The 17,922-nt window shown below is 44.1% G+C and overlaps 1 protein-coding gene across 2 annotated transcripts in view; it reads right to left on the reverse strand.

The window, feature by feature from the left end:
- LOC104309652 (septin-2) overlaps positions 1-12,207 on the reverse strand; it is a 44,009-nt gene extending 31,802 nt beyond the window's left edge. For both annotated transcript variants that reach the window (XM_054172978.1, XM_054172977.1), the window contains exons 1-5: positions 12,095-12,207; positions 5,422-5,474; positions 4,297-4,396; positions 2,391-2,477; positions 1,120-1,243 (exon numbers count right to left, since the gene is read on the reverse strand). In XM_054172978.1, the coding sequence (XP_054028953.1) occupies positions 1,120-1,243; positions 2,391-2,477; positions 4,297-4,396; positions 5,422-5,448 (338 nt within the window). In that variant the 5' untranslated portion in view covers positions 5,449-5,474; positions 12,095-12,207. The remainder of the gene's footprint in view (positions 1-1,119; positions 1,244-2,390; positions 2,478-4,296; positions 4,397-5,421; positions 5,475-12,094) is intronic.
- Between the last annotated feature and the right edge of the window lie 5,715 nt (positions 12,208-17,922).

Raw genomic sequence — 17,922 nt, forward strand, 5'->3', positions numbered from 1 at the left:
TCTGGTCAGCAGTGAACAAAATAAGCAGGACCATGCTGCAGTCCAGAAAGATGCCTTAGTGCTAAGTCTAAAAGTTTGACTATTTTTAACTTCACAAAATAGGAAAAGTGGGAGGAAAATAAAAATCCCTCCACACATTCACTTTCAAACTTTCAATTAGAATAGCACAGAACTTCACTGCCTGTCTTTCTACTGAACACCATAGGAACAAGAGAAAAAACATGTCTGATAACAATGTTCTTCAGAACACTCCAGAGTCTGTCAAGAAAAGATGACAAAAAGATTCTATCAGCATTACAGGGGGTTACTTTAACAGCTATTCACCTCCTCAGAAGGGTGTCTAGCAATAAGACAAGGGGGAACAGTTTGAAGCTGAGGGAGAGCAGGGTTAGACTGGAGCTGAGGAAGAAGTTCTTCAGTATGAGGATGCTGAGACTGCAATAGGTTGCCCAGGGAGGTTGTGGGTGCTTCCTCCCTGGGGTTAAGGCCAGGCTGGATGAGGTCTTGAGCAGCCAAGTCTAGTTAAGAGGTGTCCCTGCCCATGCCAGGGAGGTCAAAATAGATGATCTCCGAGGTCCCTTCCAACCTAAGCTATTCTATGATATGATTCTATCAGAGTAGCTATGGAGATAAACTGTTTGCAGTTGTCACAGACAAGCTTACTGGAGAACAGGCCATTGATCTGGGGGGAGAATGACAGACAGCCTGGAGGCTACTAACCAAACCTTCTAAAAACTTTATAAAGCAAATAGAAAACTGATGCAGGAAGTTACACAAAGCAGCACAGTTTTACTAGACATGTACAGTTTAGGCAACAACAATTACAAGAGAAACCCTGCTTTGAAAGCTCACCTAAACTAAATGTCACTGATGTTATGAAGATGAGCACCCAGAATGTGTGTTTAGAAAAATTGTGTCTAACTGCAAGGACTCAGAAAAATTCCTCTACCATGAATTGAAGAAAATGCTGCATTAACGTTAAGAATAATCAACATGTTGCTTCCTTTTAATGCATCAAAGTTATCCACAGATCACCAGCTGAATCACTTCAGTTAGAGACAGACACCAGAGCAGTTTTTAAGACAGAAACACTATCAAGCAAAGCATTTCCATACATACCAGTCCTGGCTGTTAATGGCATCTCCATATCCTGGTGTGTCAACTACTGTAAGGCGCAGTTTCACCCCTCGCTCCTCGATCTCTACTGTAGAAGCTTCAATCTGAACTGTTCTCTCTATTTTCTCTAAAATAAAATAACATTTGCATTGTTATTATGCCTATCAGAAACCCCTGCAGGACAGAACAACAGAACAGGAAATGCAATCTAAAACAGACTGTAACCAACATGACATAAAATATTTTAAAGATCAAAACCAAGATAAGTAGCGAAAACTGAACACCACATTACTGCACATAAACAAGAAGCAATGTTGTGAGTATTGATTGTTTGGTGTATTGATTGAGAAGGAACAGGAGCCAGCAGTGCACCCATGTAGTCCAGAAGGCAAGTCTATTCTACCCTGCATCGAGAATGTGGCCAGCAGGGCAAGGGAGATTATTCTGCCCCTTCACTCTGCTCTTGTGAGACCCCACCTCAAATACTGCATCCAGTTCTGGTGTCCCCAGCATAAGAAGGACAGAGATCTGCTGGAGCAAGTCCAGAGGAGGGCTACAATGATGGTCCAAGGACTGGAGCACCTCTGCTATGAGGACAGGCTGAGGGAGCTGGGCTTCCTCAGCCTAGGGAAGAGAAGACTCTGTGGGGACATTAGAGCTGCCTTTTAACACCTGAAGGGATCCTACAGGAAGGCTGAGTTTTCATGATGTAGTCTAGAGACAGGACAAGGGGGAATGGTTTGAAGCTGAGGGAGAGTAGGGCCAGACTGGATCTTAGGGAGAAGTTCTTCTGTACAAGGGTGGTGAGACCCTGCAGCAGGTTGCCAAGGAGGCTCTGGATGGCTCCTTCCCGGGGGTGTTCAGGGCCAGGTTGGATGAGGCCTTGAGCAGCCAAATCTAGGTGAGAGGTGTCCCTGCCCATGGTGGGGAGGTTGAAGTAGATGATCTCTGAGGGCCCTTCCAACCTGAGCCATTCTATGATTCTATAGGAAAAAGATATCAGAGGAAATGGGGACTGGGGACTGAGGTCCAAACTAAGCTAAACTAAATCAAATCAAAGTAAAAGGTTTGGGGGGTTGGTTTTTAATGAGAGTTTAGGAACAAGCAACGAAAGCTGACCCTTTGAAAGGGAAGATAAATAAAAAATCATTTGCAAAATCAAAATGCACCTAGGCAGCACAAAGAAAGGGTCTCATGAGTGAAGTTATCAGAACTAAGCAACATTAACTGAAAGAACATTAAATGTCACAGCAAAACTGCAGAAGCACATTTACCTGCAGCTCCAGGAATATAACGTTCTGGATAAAGATCAGTCAAGAACAGACTGTTAATCAGTGTGGATTTTCCCAAGCCAGACTCCCCTACAAAAGAAACAAAATTCATGTTATTAAGCATATATACCTTTTTATTCCAGGCTTTTTAAAGCATAGCCTCTTTCCCCAAGCCCACATTTTTTTTTGAGGAAAAATAATTTGTTCATCAGGATCCACCCTAGGTTTTGAGATTAAAAAACATCAAAGGTTCAGCTAAGCAATTTAAAATCCACAGGAAAAACAAGCCTCTAGTGTTTTTACAAATGTTACATGAAAATGCTAAGTTTACTCTAACTGACTTCACAATAAAAGCTGAAAGGTCACACAGCACTTTGACTACAGATCTAGAGATAGTTAGGTTACTTCAGGGAAATAGAAGCTGTTGTTTGCTCATTTAAATTTGCAAAATCAGGAGCTTTAACTCTCCTGTTGGAAATTTCTGGGAGCTTATGGTTTTCCTAAGGCAGAGATTGAACCTGTTAGGAGGGAGAATGATCCCAAACTAGTATGTGAACTTTGCACCCTTCTAGTTAGGACACATCTCATGAAACACGGAACAGAAAATCATGTCCAGAGAAGAGCAAGGAGGCTGGTGAGGGATTTGGAGAGTGTCAAGTGAGGAGTGGCTGAGGGAGCTGGGGGTTGTTTAGTCTGGAGAAGGCTGAGGGGAGATCTCATTGCTCTCTACAACTGCCTGAAAGGAGGTTTCAGTGATGCTGCAGTTGGTCTCGTCTCCCATGTAACCAGTGACAGGATGAGAGGAAATAGGTTTAAGTTGTGCTAGGGGAGGTTTAGGTTGGATATTAGGAAAAACTTATTTACTGAGAGAGTGGTAATGGGTTGGAACAGGCTGCCCAGGGAGGTGGTGGAGTTGCAATCCCTGGAGGTGTCCAAGAAGCTGTAGAAGTGGTGCTTCAGGATCTAGTTTAGTGACCATGGTAGGTGGGTTTTTGTTGGACTCAATGATCTTAAAGGTCTTTTCCAACCTGAATGATTCTATGACTCTAACAATGTTACAAATGTAATTACTAAATCTGAATTTCAAAAAGTCACTTTTTTCCTAAGGCAAGGAATCAGAGTTGAGAACAACTCTCATGCTGGATGCTGCTAACCCAGTCTCAGAGATGATGAAGTGATCTGTATTTATCGTTAAAAACTAAGAGATACTAACCTTATCATAAATTACCTATTTATTGTACAGACTCTGCTGAATGCTCTGTCACCAGATAATCTCAACTGGTACTACAAAGCACAGAGATAAGGCAGCAGGGTCATGCATCTCTTCTCATTTTTCAATAGCACATCATTCCAAGGTAACTACTCAAAAAGGTGAAACTACTGTGGATTCCTTTTGCACTCGTATGGCATTAAATTGATTCAATGCAAGCATAATTCAACATGTCACTGAAAACAACTTTGTGCCTAAAGGACTTTCCATCAAAGGTGCTCGTTCACAGAACAGGCAAATTGAAAGTTTAGTGATAAAATACCAGTGAGTCAGTACAGAACAGCAGAAAACACAAGAATAGCAGCACTATTTCAACAGCAAGATATTCACCACGTGCACTCGACTTCAGTGGGGAAATGGGAGTCAAGGAAAGATTAAGCAACTATCCCTTCCATCTGATGATGAGTCAGGAATGCAAGAATGTCCTGCTGGCTCAAAGTCATCATCTTTAATCACTACAAATACTCCCTCCTACCAAACATGAAAAAATAGTAAGAGATTTAATGAGAGTATGTTTAAATTAAAGATCTTCCTTTTTTCTAACAATCCCTTGCAAAATAGGAAGACATGCATGCCTAGGTGAAAAAAATGTATTTAGCTGTTGTTTAACACTCAAAAACACTTAAACAAGTCACTTACCAACCACCATCAATGTGAATTCAAAGCCCTTCTTCACAGATTTCCTGTGAACCTGGTTGGGCAGATTAGCAAACCCCACATAGCCTGCTGAGTCGGAGAACTGCCAAGAAAACAAAAGTCGAGTATAAATGAGATCCCCTTCCCCCTAAAAAGTTGAAGCAGAGTTCATTTGATTCTATACAATGAAGTGCAGAGATATACAAAGCACATGGAAAAATAATGAAACCATGTTTTGCTGTTCTAGCAAGGCAGACCTTGAAATGGGCAATTCACCAAGCAGGCTGATCTCTGAATAGAAATCTGTTAAGTACCTTGAGTCTGGACTTGAATTAAAAATATCTGCAAGAACACAGTATTGTTAAACTGTAAACTGTTCAAATTTGGTATCTTCTGCTGCTATCTTCAATTAAAATAATGCATCAACTCATCTGTAGAGAAAGAGGAATGTTGTATAGTAACACACAGATTACCAAGAAACAATCACACAGAGATCTGTCTTCTTACTGAGTTCTTCACTTATCTTCACAATGTTTGACTTCTAACACAAAAGCAGGAAAAAGAAGTGTGCCTGAAAAACTTATCAAAGAGATTTGGGCTATCAAAAGGGCAGTCTGCTTCACCATCTCTTATCAACTGACTGAAAACCTAGTAGGGGCCTAAACAAGAATATCAGACATTTGATTTAGGGACCTATGAGCTAGCTGGAACCAAATCTATTCTACATAGATGAGTTTACGATGAGAACAGTTTTTATTCAATGCCATACTTCCAGTGGGGCAGGTTGGAAGGGATACAGGGGAAATCACTTAAAAGGCAATTAGTTATTTGCTAACAATCCTTTTAACACTCAGCCAGATGTGCAAAACCTTTAGAAAAGAAGGTTTATCAAATGCCACTTCACTAGGTGAAGGCATCATTCTAAACACTGAATGCTTGGCAAACATCCAGAAGTCCGATACTAAAAGCACAGGGAAGCTCTGTTACCACTTAACTTCACAAAACACAACTGAAGCACCAAGGTATCATTGCTTCACTATTTCACCACTTCAGCAAAGCCAAGAGGTTTTTTTTTCAGAAGTCAGACAGGTTCTAAACAAAATTTTGGCTATGCAGCCATCTCTTTACCTTCACTTTTTCGCCTGACTGAGACATGTTTCGTCACTTCCAAGTTTCAGACACTGGAAAATAAAATCCACAGTGCATATTAGTTGACTTAGAGACTACATTTATATTAAACTTGAACTTCTATGTTGCACAAAATAATAATATTTTATTCTAGTAGAATGAAACGTCACATAGGGAGCTGGGGTTGTTCAGCCTGGAGAAGGCTCCCAGGAGACCTAATAGCAGCCTTCCAGTACCTGAAGGGGACTACTGGAAGGCTGCAGAGGGACTGCTTCTAACAACCTGTAGGGATAGGATGAGGGACAATGGTTTGAAATGAGAGGAGATTTAGATTGGATATTAGCAACAAGTTCTTCACCATGAGAGGGGTGGAACACTGCAACAGGTTGCCTAGGGAGGTAGTTGGGGCCCCATCCCTGGAGATATTCGAGGTGAGGCTCCACAAGGCTCTGAGAGACTTGATATAATTATTATTATTATTATTATTATTATTATAGTAATAATAATAATAAACAACCAGGTTGGAAGAGACCTTCAAGATCATCACGTCCAACCCCTCAACCAATCCAACCCACCTAAACAACTAACCCATGGCACCAAGCACCCCGTCAAGTCTCCTCCTGAACACCTCCAATGACGATGACTCCACCACCTCCCCAGGCAGCCCATTCCAATGGGCAATCACTCTCTCTGTATAGAACTTCTTCCTAACATCCAACTTAAACCTCCCTTGGCGCAGCCTGAGATTGGGTCCTCTTGTTCTGGTACTGGTTGCCTGGGAGAAGAGACCAACCTCTGCCTGTCTACAACTTCCCTTCAGGTAGTTGTAGAGAGCAATAAGGTCACCCCTGAGTCTCTTTCTCTCCAGGCTAAGCAACCCCAGCTCCCTCAGTCTTTCCTCATAGGGCTTGTGTTCCGAACCCCTCACCAACTTTGTTGCCCTTCTCTGGACAAGTTCCAGCAAGTCAACATCCTTCCTAAACTGAGGGGCCCAGAACTGGACACAGTACTTGAGGTGTGGCCTAACCAGTGCAGCGTATAGGGGCAGAATGACCTCCCTGCTCCTGCTGGCCACACTGTTCCTGATGCAGGCCAGGATGCCATTGGCCCTCTTGGCTGCCTGGGCACACTGCAGTAGTGGAGGATGTCCCTGCTGACTGCAGTGGGGTTGGACTAGATGACCTTTGGAGGTCCCTATGATTCTATGATTGTTTTCAGTTACTTCAAAGTACTATCATTGAATGTGAACACCACACCAAACATAGCAGAACTCGGCATCTGGCTAACCCAGGCTGGAGATGAAAATTCACCCTGCTCTAAAGGATTTGTTCTTCAGTTTCAGACACCCAGAACAGCTGAGTTTTGGCAAGCCCTTATCTTTTTCCTCAAGGATGTTAGTTGTGCTATAGATTAGTTATCACAGCAATAGTGAGGCCTTTCATTTAGTGTGGCCAGAGAGCACTGACAGGAAACACTGAAGTGGCAGGAGCACTTCACAGCTTGGTTTGTTGACAAGGCAGCTCTTGGCCTGGGAAAGCAGGGAAGTGACCTATGCAGGCACCTGTGTTTCCAGACAGAAATGCTTTCCTGCTGGGTAGCAGGACTTGTTTTAGCAGGATACAGGCCAGCTTCTGACACCAGCAGTTTGACAGTCAAATCCTAGCACAGACATGCTAAAGCTTTGGACCAAAAGAAAAATCGAAGTCAGCATAATTGCAACCTGGGACTTTTAAAGAAAGTATGTCCTCAGCTCACATGGCATTTCACTTGCCCTGAAGCAGGCATTTCAAATCCTGGCAGCTGTGCAGACATAAGCCACCCTGAGAGCCAGGAAAGGTTTGGATTTTTTCCTCCAACTATTTCTGTCTCCATACCCAGTTCATTTGCTTGCTAATGAAAGCCTAATACATCCACTGCCTGGAAAATAGGGAGGCCCTGGTCCTAGCCATTTTCTGACAGCCTCTAATTGGGTATTCCTCCAAACAGCCTGGGAAACATCCCTTAAGAATGGGTTTGGAAAAAAACCCACAAAGCTTATTTTTCTTTGACCAATATGCAAGGGCTCATTCTAGTGTTCATCCAACCAGTGTCACAGATCCTTAAAGACAGTCACAGCCCCACTGACAGATGTAACTCATTGCTCTGTCCACATCTTGTTTCTGTGTTTGGAAACCTCTGTGGTCACCTTGCCTATAAAAATCAGCATCATCATTCAAGGGTTTAAAGAAGTTCACAATTCATCAGTTTGGGTACTAACACAGGTTAAGAGTTTCTGACCCATTCCTCACAGTAACACTAGATGAGAAGCCACCCAGAGCAGCTGCCTATAGTTAGAGGTGAGAAGGGAGAACAATTCCAATTTCAACATGTACAGTAAATTCTCTAATTACTTCTGCTTTAAAATGACTGCATAGTCACATCCATCATAGCCAAGCTACTTGATTAAAAAGCAGAAGAATCAAAGTTGTCAACTCTTATGACACATCTGGCTTCAAAATTAGCCTGCCAGCTGATAAAATGCCAAACCTGTAATAAACCATTCAACAAATTAGGTAAAAGTTAGGAAAAAGTTCTATACAGAGAGAGTGATTGCCCATTGGGATGGGCTGCCTGGGGAGGCGGTGGAGTCGCCGTCATTGGAGGTTTTCAGGAGAAGACTTGATGGGGTGCTTGGTGCCATGGGTTAGTTGTTTGGGTGGTGTTGGATTGGTTGATGGGTTGGACGCGATGATTTGAAGGTCTCTTCCAACCTGGTTTATTCTATGTATTCTATGTAAATAATCTACAAAGCCTGTTTCTTACTGGACAAACATGCACCTTATGCCTTTGACTGAAAAGTTGCTGCAGGCCAGCTGCGCTGACCACATCATAACTGCCTGTCCAGTTCTGAGCCCCTCAGTTCAGGAAGGACCTCAGGGAACTGCTTGAAAGAGTCCAGTGCAGAGCCACAAAGATGCTGAAGGGAGTAAAATATCTCCCTTGTGAGAAAAGGCTGAGGGAGCTGGGACTCCTTAGCTTGGAGAAGCAGAGCCTGAGCAGTGACCTCATTCCTGTTGATCAAGATGTGCAGGGCAGTGTCAGCAGGATGGAGCCAGGCTCTGCTCAGTGATGTCCAATGACAGGACAAGGGGCAATGGGTGCAAACTGGAGCAGAGGAAGTTCCACAGGAACAGAAGGAAAAACATTTTCACTGTGAGGGTGTCAGAGCCCTGGAGCAGGCTGCCCAGAGAGGCTGTAGAGCCTCCTTCTCTGGAGACATTCAAAACCTGCCTGGATGTGTTCCTGTGTGACCTGCCCTAGGTGATCCTGCTCTGGGAGCTTGGACTCAACCCCCTTCTCCATGTGATTCTGTGTGCAGTGCATGCTTAAACCTCCATGTATAAGGATCCAGTTAGCTATTTCCCACTGTATTTGTTAAACAGAAATATCCTAACAAACAAAAAAAGCCCCCATAAAACTGCTGTTCCATAACACCCAAATAAGGCACTGAGGTACAAACAAATCCTCAGGTGCTCAGCCTCAACACATTTTGCTGTTCATAATACTGCCCTCATGAGGTTCCCTAGAAAATTATTCAGTTCACCAACTTCCCCAGATGACCATAAGCCATCTTACTGAAGGCTTTATCATTACAGATCAGAACTTTAAAATTAGCAAAATATTCTGCTGCATCTTCTTGCAGCTCCAAATTACTGCAGCACTTACAGCACTGCTGTAGGTGATACACCATGCATCAGTGACTGCTGAAATCAGTCTGTGTACAACTGACTCAAACATAAAAACTAAATGAAGCTGATTATCTGACAACACTCTGGATAGTCTCACATCTGGAAATTGTAATTAACAGAGCAAGCCACAGCTGTTCAGTATTCTTTAAATTTTTAAAGGCTAATTTCAGTCATTATGAGGTAATTAAAGCAGCACATACAAAATGTGTCAAAGAGAAAGGAACAGGTAAGATCCAATTGCATTAAGCTGAAAAAAAAAAAGCAGTCAAACTTTCTTTGTAAATAACTGTGAGCCCCATTTAGCAGGTCTAGCAGAAAAAAAGGGACACTGTGCTGCAGTATAGAAATGTCCAAATCAGGTATTGAACAATGGATAACCAAGTTCCATTTCGGATCCCAGCAAATCTCTATCCTGGACACTGTGCTGTTTGGCAATTGAAGGGAGCACTAAATTCAGCTACAGCTGCCTCTCGACAAATGCAGAGGCCTGGAACGTGGCATCCTACCATCTTCTGATAAGAACAGTATTCCAGTGAGAGAGAAAGAGAGGGGAAGGAAAATGGGTCATTTCCTTTGTTCCTGTCAGGATGTGAGAAGTAAACTGCTAGGAACAAGCGGACTGGGAGCTTCTTAATAGGAACTAGCACAAAGAAAAAGAGTGCTTCCATATAAGGATACTAAAAACATTTTTAAACAATCCCTTCATACTGACCCTAACAACCATCTCTGAAGCAGAATAGCTGTCTTATTTATCAAATGAGGCCTCTTTCTTTCCATCTGTGGTTCCAGAATTCTGATACTTCTTTTAAAGTACTTAATAGACAAATAGGGAACTGCAGACAGCACTAAAGTGCTGGAAATGGTCTCAACAACTTGAAGTCACATTTTTGGACTTAAAGCAGACAGAGAAACACCAAGAATATGGGAGTAAAATACCAATATTTGCGGTTCCTCACAAGAAGAGCTACAAAAACTCAAATACAATTATCAAAGTACTGAGGCACATAACATTTGTAATGATTACAACTTCTCCAGGTGTCTTGCATACAGACAAACAGGGAAGTTATGTGAAAATTAAAAGTTTACTGCATTGCAAACTGGATATGGGGGTATTCAAACACTAAGCAGTTAACATTTCTTCTGGTAGGTTATGCTATCAAAATTGTATAAGTCACCCAATTTCACCAAACAACAAACGGTTCAGCAGAGCCTGTTCCCTGTATCATCCTTTGTTTGTAGCCAGTCCTCACCTCTGGGGTTGGAAATCCCCTCCCAGAAGCTTCCAGGGAGCAATGTCACTTCCTCTACACCAACAATCCCAGATGATTTTCCTCAGTAGAAACAGATGTTACCAGCTGAAGGAATCCTTTTTACAGACTAATACTTCTGTGTTACTCTTACTCAGGCGAACAACTGCATCACTTAAAACAGATACAGTATTTCGGAGCAAATGCAACAACCCAACTATGGCACTTGCAGACAGGCCAAGCTAAGTCTATACCACTGCTTTGTCTTTTAATTAGTATTCAGCATTCATATGTTTCCCAGACTTCATTTTGGAAATTTATAATGAACCAGTGACACATCACACAGATTACTACTGGAAAGGCATTGCTGTGCATCAAAATGTTCAACTTTTCTGTGACTTAGCAGCACACATGCACAACAAAAGGAGGCAACAAGTCATTAAGTAAGAAAGAAGAATATATGAGCACTGTTCTTAAAAGGCCTAGGAAATGCAATGCATAAATCTAGAGGGCTAATCCTACATATTTTATTTGTTTAATTTCAGTGTTAACATATTAGACAACTTCCTTTCTCACTGTTATTTCAGTGAATAATGTCATTACAGGAGGCAATGCTACCATTCACATTAATGATCAGTTTTAGTGGCATGCTACCTACACAAGCAGCTTTTGACAATATTTTCCCAGAGTTATTGTAGCAAAGAAAAATACTTTAAACCAAACCTGCAATGATGAAAAGCATGGGTACTTTTTCTACTTATTTATTAAAAAGCTAAACATATTAGCCATGATCACTCATCAGGCACTCATAGGCAGCTCTACCTCACATCCATGAAGCTTAACTATAACTGTGGACATACTGGCAATGCACAGCAAACATTGACAGATTAGCATTTAATCTTCCGACTCATGCTTAAATCCCACGATACCACGGAATCACTAAGCTGCACGTGAACAATAATTTAAGACTTAAAATAAAAAAGGTGTATCACTTGATCTGTCTACTGCCAGATCCCTGCATTTCTCCTGCAGCATCCCCTGCTCCCCAGCACTTGGCGAGGCTTGGTGTTGCAATTTAAAAAACATCCGAGGAATGCCCCATGGAGACACAACTTCCTGTTCCATTCTCGCCCCGCATCTCCGGCTACAGCATGCCGGCCAGAGCCCAGCAGCTGGGCGGCCCTGTCCGCATCTCAAGTGTAACGCATGCCTTGCTTTACCAACAAATACAGGTGTGCCTACAACGGACCACGGCCTGAGCACGGGGTTTGAGGGCTTCTGCCCCGATATGCTTCCCCCGTCCTCATACAACAGGTTCAAAATCCTGTCTCCGGGCAGAGGAGGGAGGCCAGCTGCAGGCTGCTGGGCCCGTGCACGGAGCACACGCCGCCGCTGGTGAGCTCCAGAGCCCGGGCCGGGGCCGAACCGGTACCACCGCCCTGCTGGGGGCGCGCAGGCTGGGCAGGGTTGGGCAGGGCGGGGCAGGGCAGGGCAGAGCAGGCGCGGACAGTGACCAGACGCAGTGGTGTGCGGGGTGGAGGAGCCCACCCACCGGCCAGAGGAGGCGGCCCAACCCCCGGCGCTTACCTGAGCCGACAGCCGCTTCCGCCGGTGCCTGGCTGACAGGCCGCAATCTGCCACCTCCTACCGAGGAGCCCTCCCGCATCCCACACGCCACTGCGGCGAGCGCCTACCTACCTTCTGCTCGACTCTATGGTCTAGGCCGCTTCCCAGGCCAGCAGCGGGGCGCGGCTCCAGGACGAGCGAGAGGAGGGACGGAGCGGCTCTCCCACCCCGCCTGCGTGCCTGAGTGCCAGTGGCGGGAGTGCCGGCGGGGCGTTGCCATGGCGACTCCGGCAGGGGACGTGGCGGGATGCGGTGTGGGAGCCATGAGCTCGCGCGTGGGTCCGGCACTGGGCTATGGTGAATGGGAGCGGCTCAGCAGCGGATGCTTTTCTCCCGAGGCACCGCGTACATGGTATTGGCAGCGATCGTGGTTCCATTGGGACAGGCCTGACAAGGGACGGGACGGGCGAGCACCTCCCTGGATCCAAGCAGCCACTCCGCTTCACACTCCCTGTCTCCTCATTGCCTCAGGAGGGAGCGGTGCTACCACCCTGCAGCCTGCCGGTGGTCCCGAGGATTCTGCATACAGCCCCCGAAGCTGGTCCCCGGCTTTGGCCCTGAGTGCCCTTGCCCAAAAACATGGGGCGTCTCTTGAGTCTGCTGACCTCCCACGATAACACACGTGGAGGAAGGCTTATCTGACAGAGCCACCGCTCCCGGGGGTCACTGCACTCCCACTATGCGACACGGTAGCCAGTGCTGCAGCAGTTAACGATTTTGAAATGATACCGGTTTGTGTTACTGCCCTACCTCCACATCCAGCCAGCAGCACACTGGGCATCCGTCTGTACAAACGGGCTCGCTGTGGAGCAACATACACGAGTGGCCTTCCAGAATGAAACATAGTTAGGGTGCATTCTGTTTAATATATCCCTTTCTCAAATTGATTACTACTTCCTAGCCAAACACCAGTGAGCTTGGAGATTGCCTCCACCTGAAGTAGGGTTTAGCGATCCTCCTCAAAGAGGAAAATCTTTAGGTATGGCAGGTGTGATAGCCAGGGGGAAATCTAGCTTAAAACTTCACGCTGTTCGATTGTAATGCATGTATGTAACAGAAACCTGTTTGGGTTACAGCTGCTCATCCACACATGAAGCAAATTACCCCAATGTATTTATTTCACCTACTCTATAGATATCTTCGCTTTCATCATAGCACACCAGCTAAGTGAGAGCAGTTCTGCCTTGGTCAGTATCACCAGTGAAAGGGTGTGTGGGATTTTCACTGGCAAGTTCTCTGAGGTACCAGGGACTTTAGCAGACTTTTTACAGGCATAGACTGTAAATGATACCTGTAGTCAGATTACAAGGCCAGATCACTTTCTCATGGCGAAATAGTGTTACGTAGCTCAAACACTCAATACAACACTGATGAGATTAAACCAGAATACCAGCAGAAGTTCAAGGAAGACTTTTTCCAGCCTCCAAGTTGCAAGGAGCAGGTTTGAGAACATTCCAGGTAATCCATCTGAACATTTTGCAGAGGGCAGTTCATGTGTGGGACCTAGCAGCAAATGTTTTGACTTAAAATTTTGAATACCAAGAAGAACATTTCTGTTTTGTCTGTATTTCCATCCGTTAAGCAAACAGCGTTGCAGCTCACAACAGGAAAATGTGGAAGTGAAACAAATGCTGCTGAAGGCAGACTGGCATTATTTGCTAATTCACATTGTGCTCATATTATCAACTGAGCATTGATGTGATCTGAGTAAGAACAACATAACAGCCAACGAAAGCGCAACCAAGTTCCGTTTCCTAGGACACAGTGTAATGTTATAACACAAAGAACTGTTACACACAACCTTCCTGGAGGAGTTAAAAGATGGCATTTTGGTCTTCTTTTGAAATTCAGGTCTCATTTTAAACTCTTCCATTAATATCCATACAGATGTTTTGTATTATTGCCAAAGGAACAACAGTACCTTTGGCAGTATAGGTTGAGGACTGACCTGTTTGACAGTGACAAAGGGGAAAGGGACAAGGGATTCTGGTGGACAGAAGGATAATGATGAGCCAGCAGTGTGCCCTTGTAGCCAAGGCCAATGGTATACTGGGGTGGATTAGAAGGGGTGTGGTTAGTAGATCAAGAGAGGTTCTTCTGCCTCTCTACTCTGCCCTGGTGAAGCTACCCCAGTTCTGAGCTGCTCAGTTCAAGAAGGACCTCAAGGAACTGCTTGAAAGAGTCCAGTGCAGAGCCACAAAGATGCTGAAGGAAGTGGAACATCTCCCTTGTGAGAAAAGGCTGAGGGAGCTGGGGCTCTTTAGCTTGGAGAAGCAGAGCCTGAGCAGTGACCTCATTCCTGTTGATCAAGATGTGCAGGGCAGTGTCAGCAGGATGGAGCCAGGCTCTGCTCAGTGATGTCCAATGACAGGACAAGGGGCAATGGGTGCAAACTGGAGCAGAGGAAGTTCCACAGGAACAGGAGGAAAAAACATTTTCACTGTGAGATTGTCAGAGCCCTGGAGCAGGCTGCCCAGAGAGGTTGTAGAACCTCCTTCTCTGGAGACATTCAAAACCTGCCTGGATGTGTTCCTGTGTGACCTGCCCTAGGTGATCCTGCTCTTGCAGGGGGCTTGGACTGGATGATCTTCTGAGGTCCCTTCCAACCCCTAACATTCTGTGATTCTTTCACTAAATTACAACCCCGTGATGTACACAATATTTTACACACTTGTACTGCTCTTACAAATAACTACTCAGCACTTGAAGAAAGTACAAGAAATTAAATACAGACTGGGATGAACACCGAGTCTCATGGAAGTTAGTGCTTTCCCATGACTGTCACTCTTCTCCTTTGGCAGGGTTTAGTGCAACAGATGAAACATTCTCCAGAAATTTCCAATACCCATTTTTGAGGAACACTAACAATTTTTCCAGGTCATGGCTGACCAACTGTCGCACAGAAAGTTCAGGGAACTCACAAGCCTCCCAGAACAGCACCATTTTGCCAGAAAGTAACATAAGGAAGGGCACTTCGGGTAAGAATAAAGGTCAGCTCTAGCCAGTGCCCTGCCTCTGCAGTGCCCAGCAGCAGATGCTTAGGAAAAGATAAAAGTAGCACTGTGTCTGTGTATCCTCCCAGCTTCCGGCAAGCTGGAGCTCAGCAGCTTCCTGAGCCAGAAGTTTTAGCTTGATAGTTTTCCATTAATTTTTCTTGCTGCTTTTTGAACCCCTCTCAACTTTTGGTATTAGAGAGCATCCTGTGACAATGAACTTTACGGTGTGTTACGCGCTTGCTGAAAACGTACTTTTGTTATTTTTGAAGCCTCTTATGCGACTCCCTGTGAAACAGCAGCATGCAGGATCACCAAGCAGCAGAACTGGAACTGTCTGGGGCATGTGGTTGAGGAATGCTGCATCACAGAAACCAACAGAGAATGCATGCCCACAAAAGACATGCTGCATATTTCTTGTTTTTCACAGAGGTGCAAAGAGAAGAAATCGTTGTATTGAAGAACACTCTTCCTCCTGAGTGCTTAAATAGTCTGGAAGTGTTAATGCAGTCAACACTCTGACTATGAAGCATTCATTCCCATAATTATTATTTCTAAAGGAATTTTGTTTTATTCTTCCCTTGCAAGCTCAAATGCCTTTTATAAAAGCTCCTGATACATCTAGGTTTACAGTATCCAAAGTACAATTAGAGTCCTTCCTTGAATTCAAATCTTAACTCTGTAGGGAGTCACGTCTTAGCAAGTTAGAAATACCTCATCCATTCAGCAAAAGACATTCTGTCACTTTTGTTCTGCTCCTTAGCAGAGAAAGTGGTGTGATGCTGCTTATAATAAAATACTACTGCATAACTGAAAACTAAACCGAGTTTTGGTAGATAAATCAACTCCATATTCCTTGGCATTATTTCTATTAAATCTTTTAAAAGAGAAGTTAAGCTGCTTAAACAAAACAAAACTGTGTCTTCTCAGTTATGAGATCACTTTTAACCTGATTTCCTTTCAGTTGCGTCTGTTCCTCACATTGCTCTATATATTTGGAACTTGAGTCTAAAATGATGTGACTGCTGTAACAGCTGCACTTTAAGAGAGTGTGTGTATATAATGGAGATACTGCTGTAAGATACTCAGCATCTTCATCTCTCCCCATCTTCTGCAGAGATAAAATTACTCAAGTCTTGATTAAACAGTTTTGCATTTCCATACGATTTAAGTTCGTGTTTGACTCAGAATATTTCTGTTTGTGCTAAATTCCAGTGCATGGCTTCAGGACCAACCCTTTTAGAAGCAAATATGTACAAGCTGCATACTGAGGGTGACATCCTTCTAAAAGATTAGCAGAGAAAAAAAAGTACTTTGAACAGAGCTGGGCTGAATTCAGATATTCCCTGGGCTAATTTTTATTATTTGGGCGTGGTGATAGAGAAATTAAAGGGCAAACTTGCCATTCTCTCTTAGTATTTGGTAACCTGGTGAGCTGATCAAGATACTCTTCTGTGTAGTGCTTTATCTGTGGAATCACCAATGGAGTGGAGTCATTCTAACATCTCAAAATCTCTGTGTTTTTGCAGACATGCTGCATCAGGAATTGGAAACGTCACATCTGCTGACAGCTGAGCCCTTTTGAAGTGTGCAGCTCAGAGCTGGAGCTCTGGCAGTGTAAGAACAGGAAGGCAGTATCTGTGGATGCAGCAGGATTTATTGACACAAGCTACTTTACAAGTTATGTAGTAAGCCCTAAGAAAATCTGCAGCTGATAAGTATTCTCCCTTGCTGGGGTGGGGGGAAAGGCATTTTTAGTGACACACTACAGAAAATGCTCGAATGATAGCAGTCTCAGAGGAATAAAAGTATTTCTTTTGCATTTATAAGCCCCACTGTGGCAACAAAAAATCTCAACATTTTCCTCTGGAATAAGAGACATTTTGCATCTCTTCCCCAATAACAGCCATAATTTCTTCTAACTGGAAACCAGCTTCACTTTTTAGAAGGGAATCAGGATTGACAAAACAGATCCACGTTATTCCCAAAGACGGAGTTGTCTCAGACTTACTAAGAACAGGGTCAGCACTGCTGGGAATTATTCACTCATAGCCAGAAGAGGTGTCCCAGGCCTCTCACATTCTCAGGAACAAATTTCCTGGGACAGTAGATAAATGTAGTACATTTCCCATCACTAGCCCTGAACAACCTTCAGTTACTTCACGGTCATGTCCCTACTAATTGCTTTCAACCTTTGCAATGTATGTTTAAAACAATGGCATTTGTCCCTGCTGACGCTGTTCTTTACAAAATGGCATCTGATGTGATTTCCCAACAATTACATGGGAACGAGAACTATCAGGATCCTGGGACACCACAATCTGTGGAAGGAGACTGACTTTGGAAGAGGACAAAATTAAACTACACTTCTGGTAGGAAACATGATGTAGAATGGCCCCTGAGGCATGAAACAATGTATATTTCCTATAGCTTCCCCTCTTCCCCCCACCGGCCTGTTCAAGCTTTAGTATATTCTCAAGACCTGCCCATTGCACTGAATCATTTGAAGCAACATGGCCTAAGCATATATTCAGTGTGACCTCTTGGTGAGTGGGATGATCAGCCTCTTTAGATACTCATCTACAGATGGGGCATTCTAAGCTTCGGAAAAGAGCCACCATTTACCCTGTTAATCACCCTGACATGTTGTTAACACAGGGTAGGGCTGTCCACTGACACTGTGTATCCTCTTGAAAAGTCAAATTCAAAATCAGGGTGCTGAAGTGTTAGGTGTGCAGCAGCCCACCAGTGCAAACCAGCTGACCCTGACAGCGAAGACTGGAAATATTCCTGTTACAAGGGGTGCTTTAGTAAGACATAGAGACATGAAGATCAGTTCCAACCAAATGCTGATCCAGAGGTTTCTGCATAGAGGAATTTGAGCAGGGAGGTGTGAAACTTGGCTCT

The sequence above is a fragment of the Dryobates pubescens genome, chromosome 25 (genome assembly GCF_014839835.1).
Source record: "Dryobates pubescens isolate bDryPub1 chromosome 25, bDryPub1.pri, whole genome shotgun sequence".
NCBI lineage: Eukaryota > Metazoa > Chordata > Aves > Piciformes > Picidae > Dryobates > Dryobates pubescens.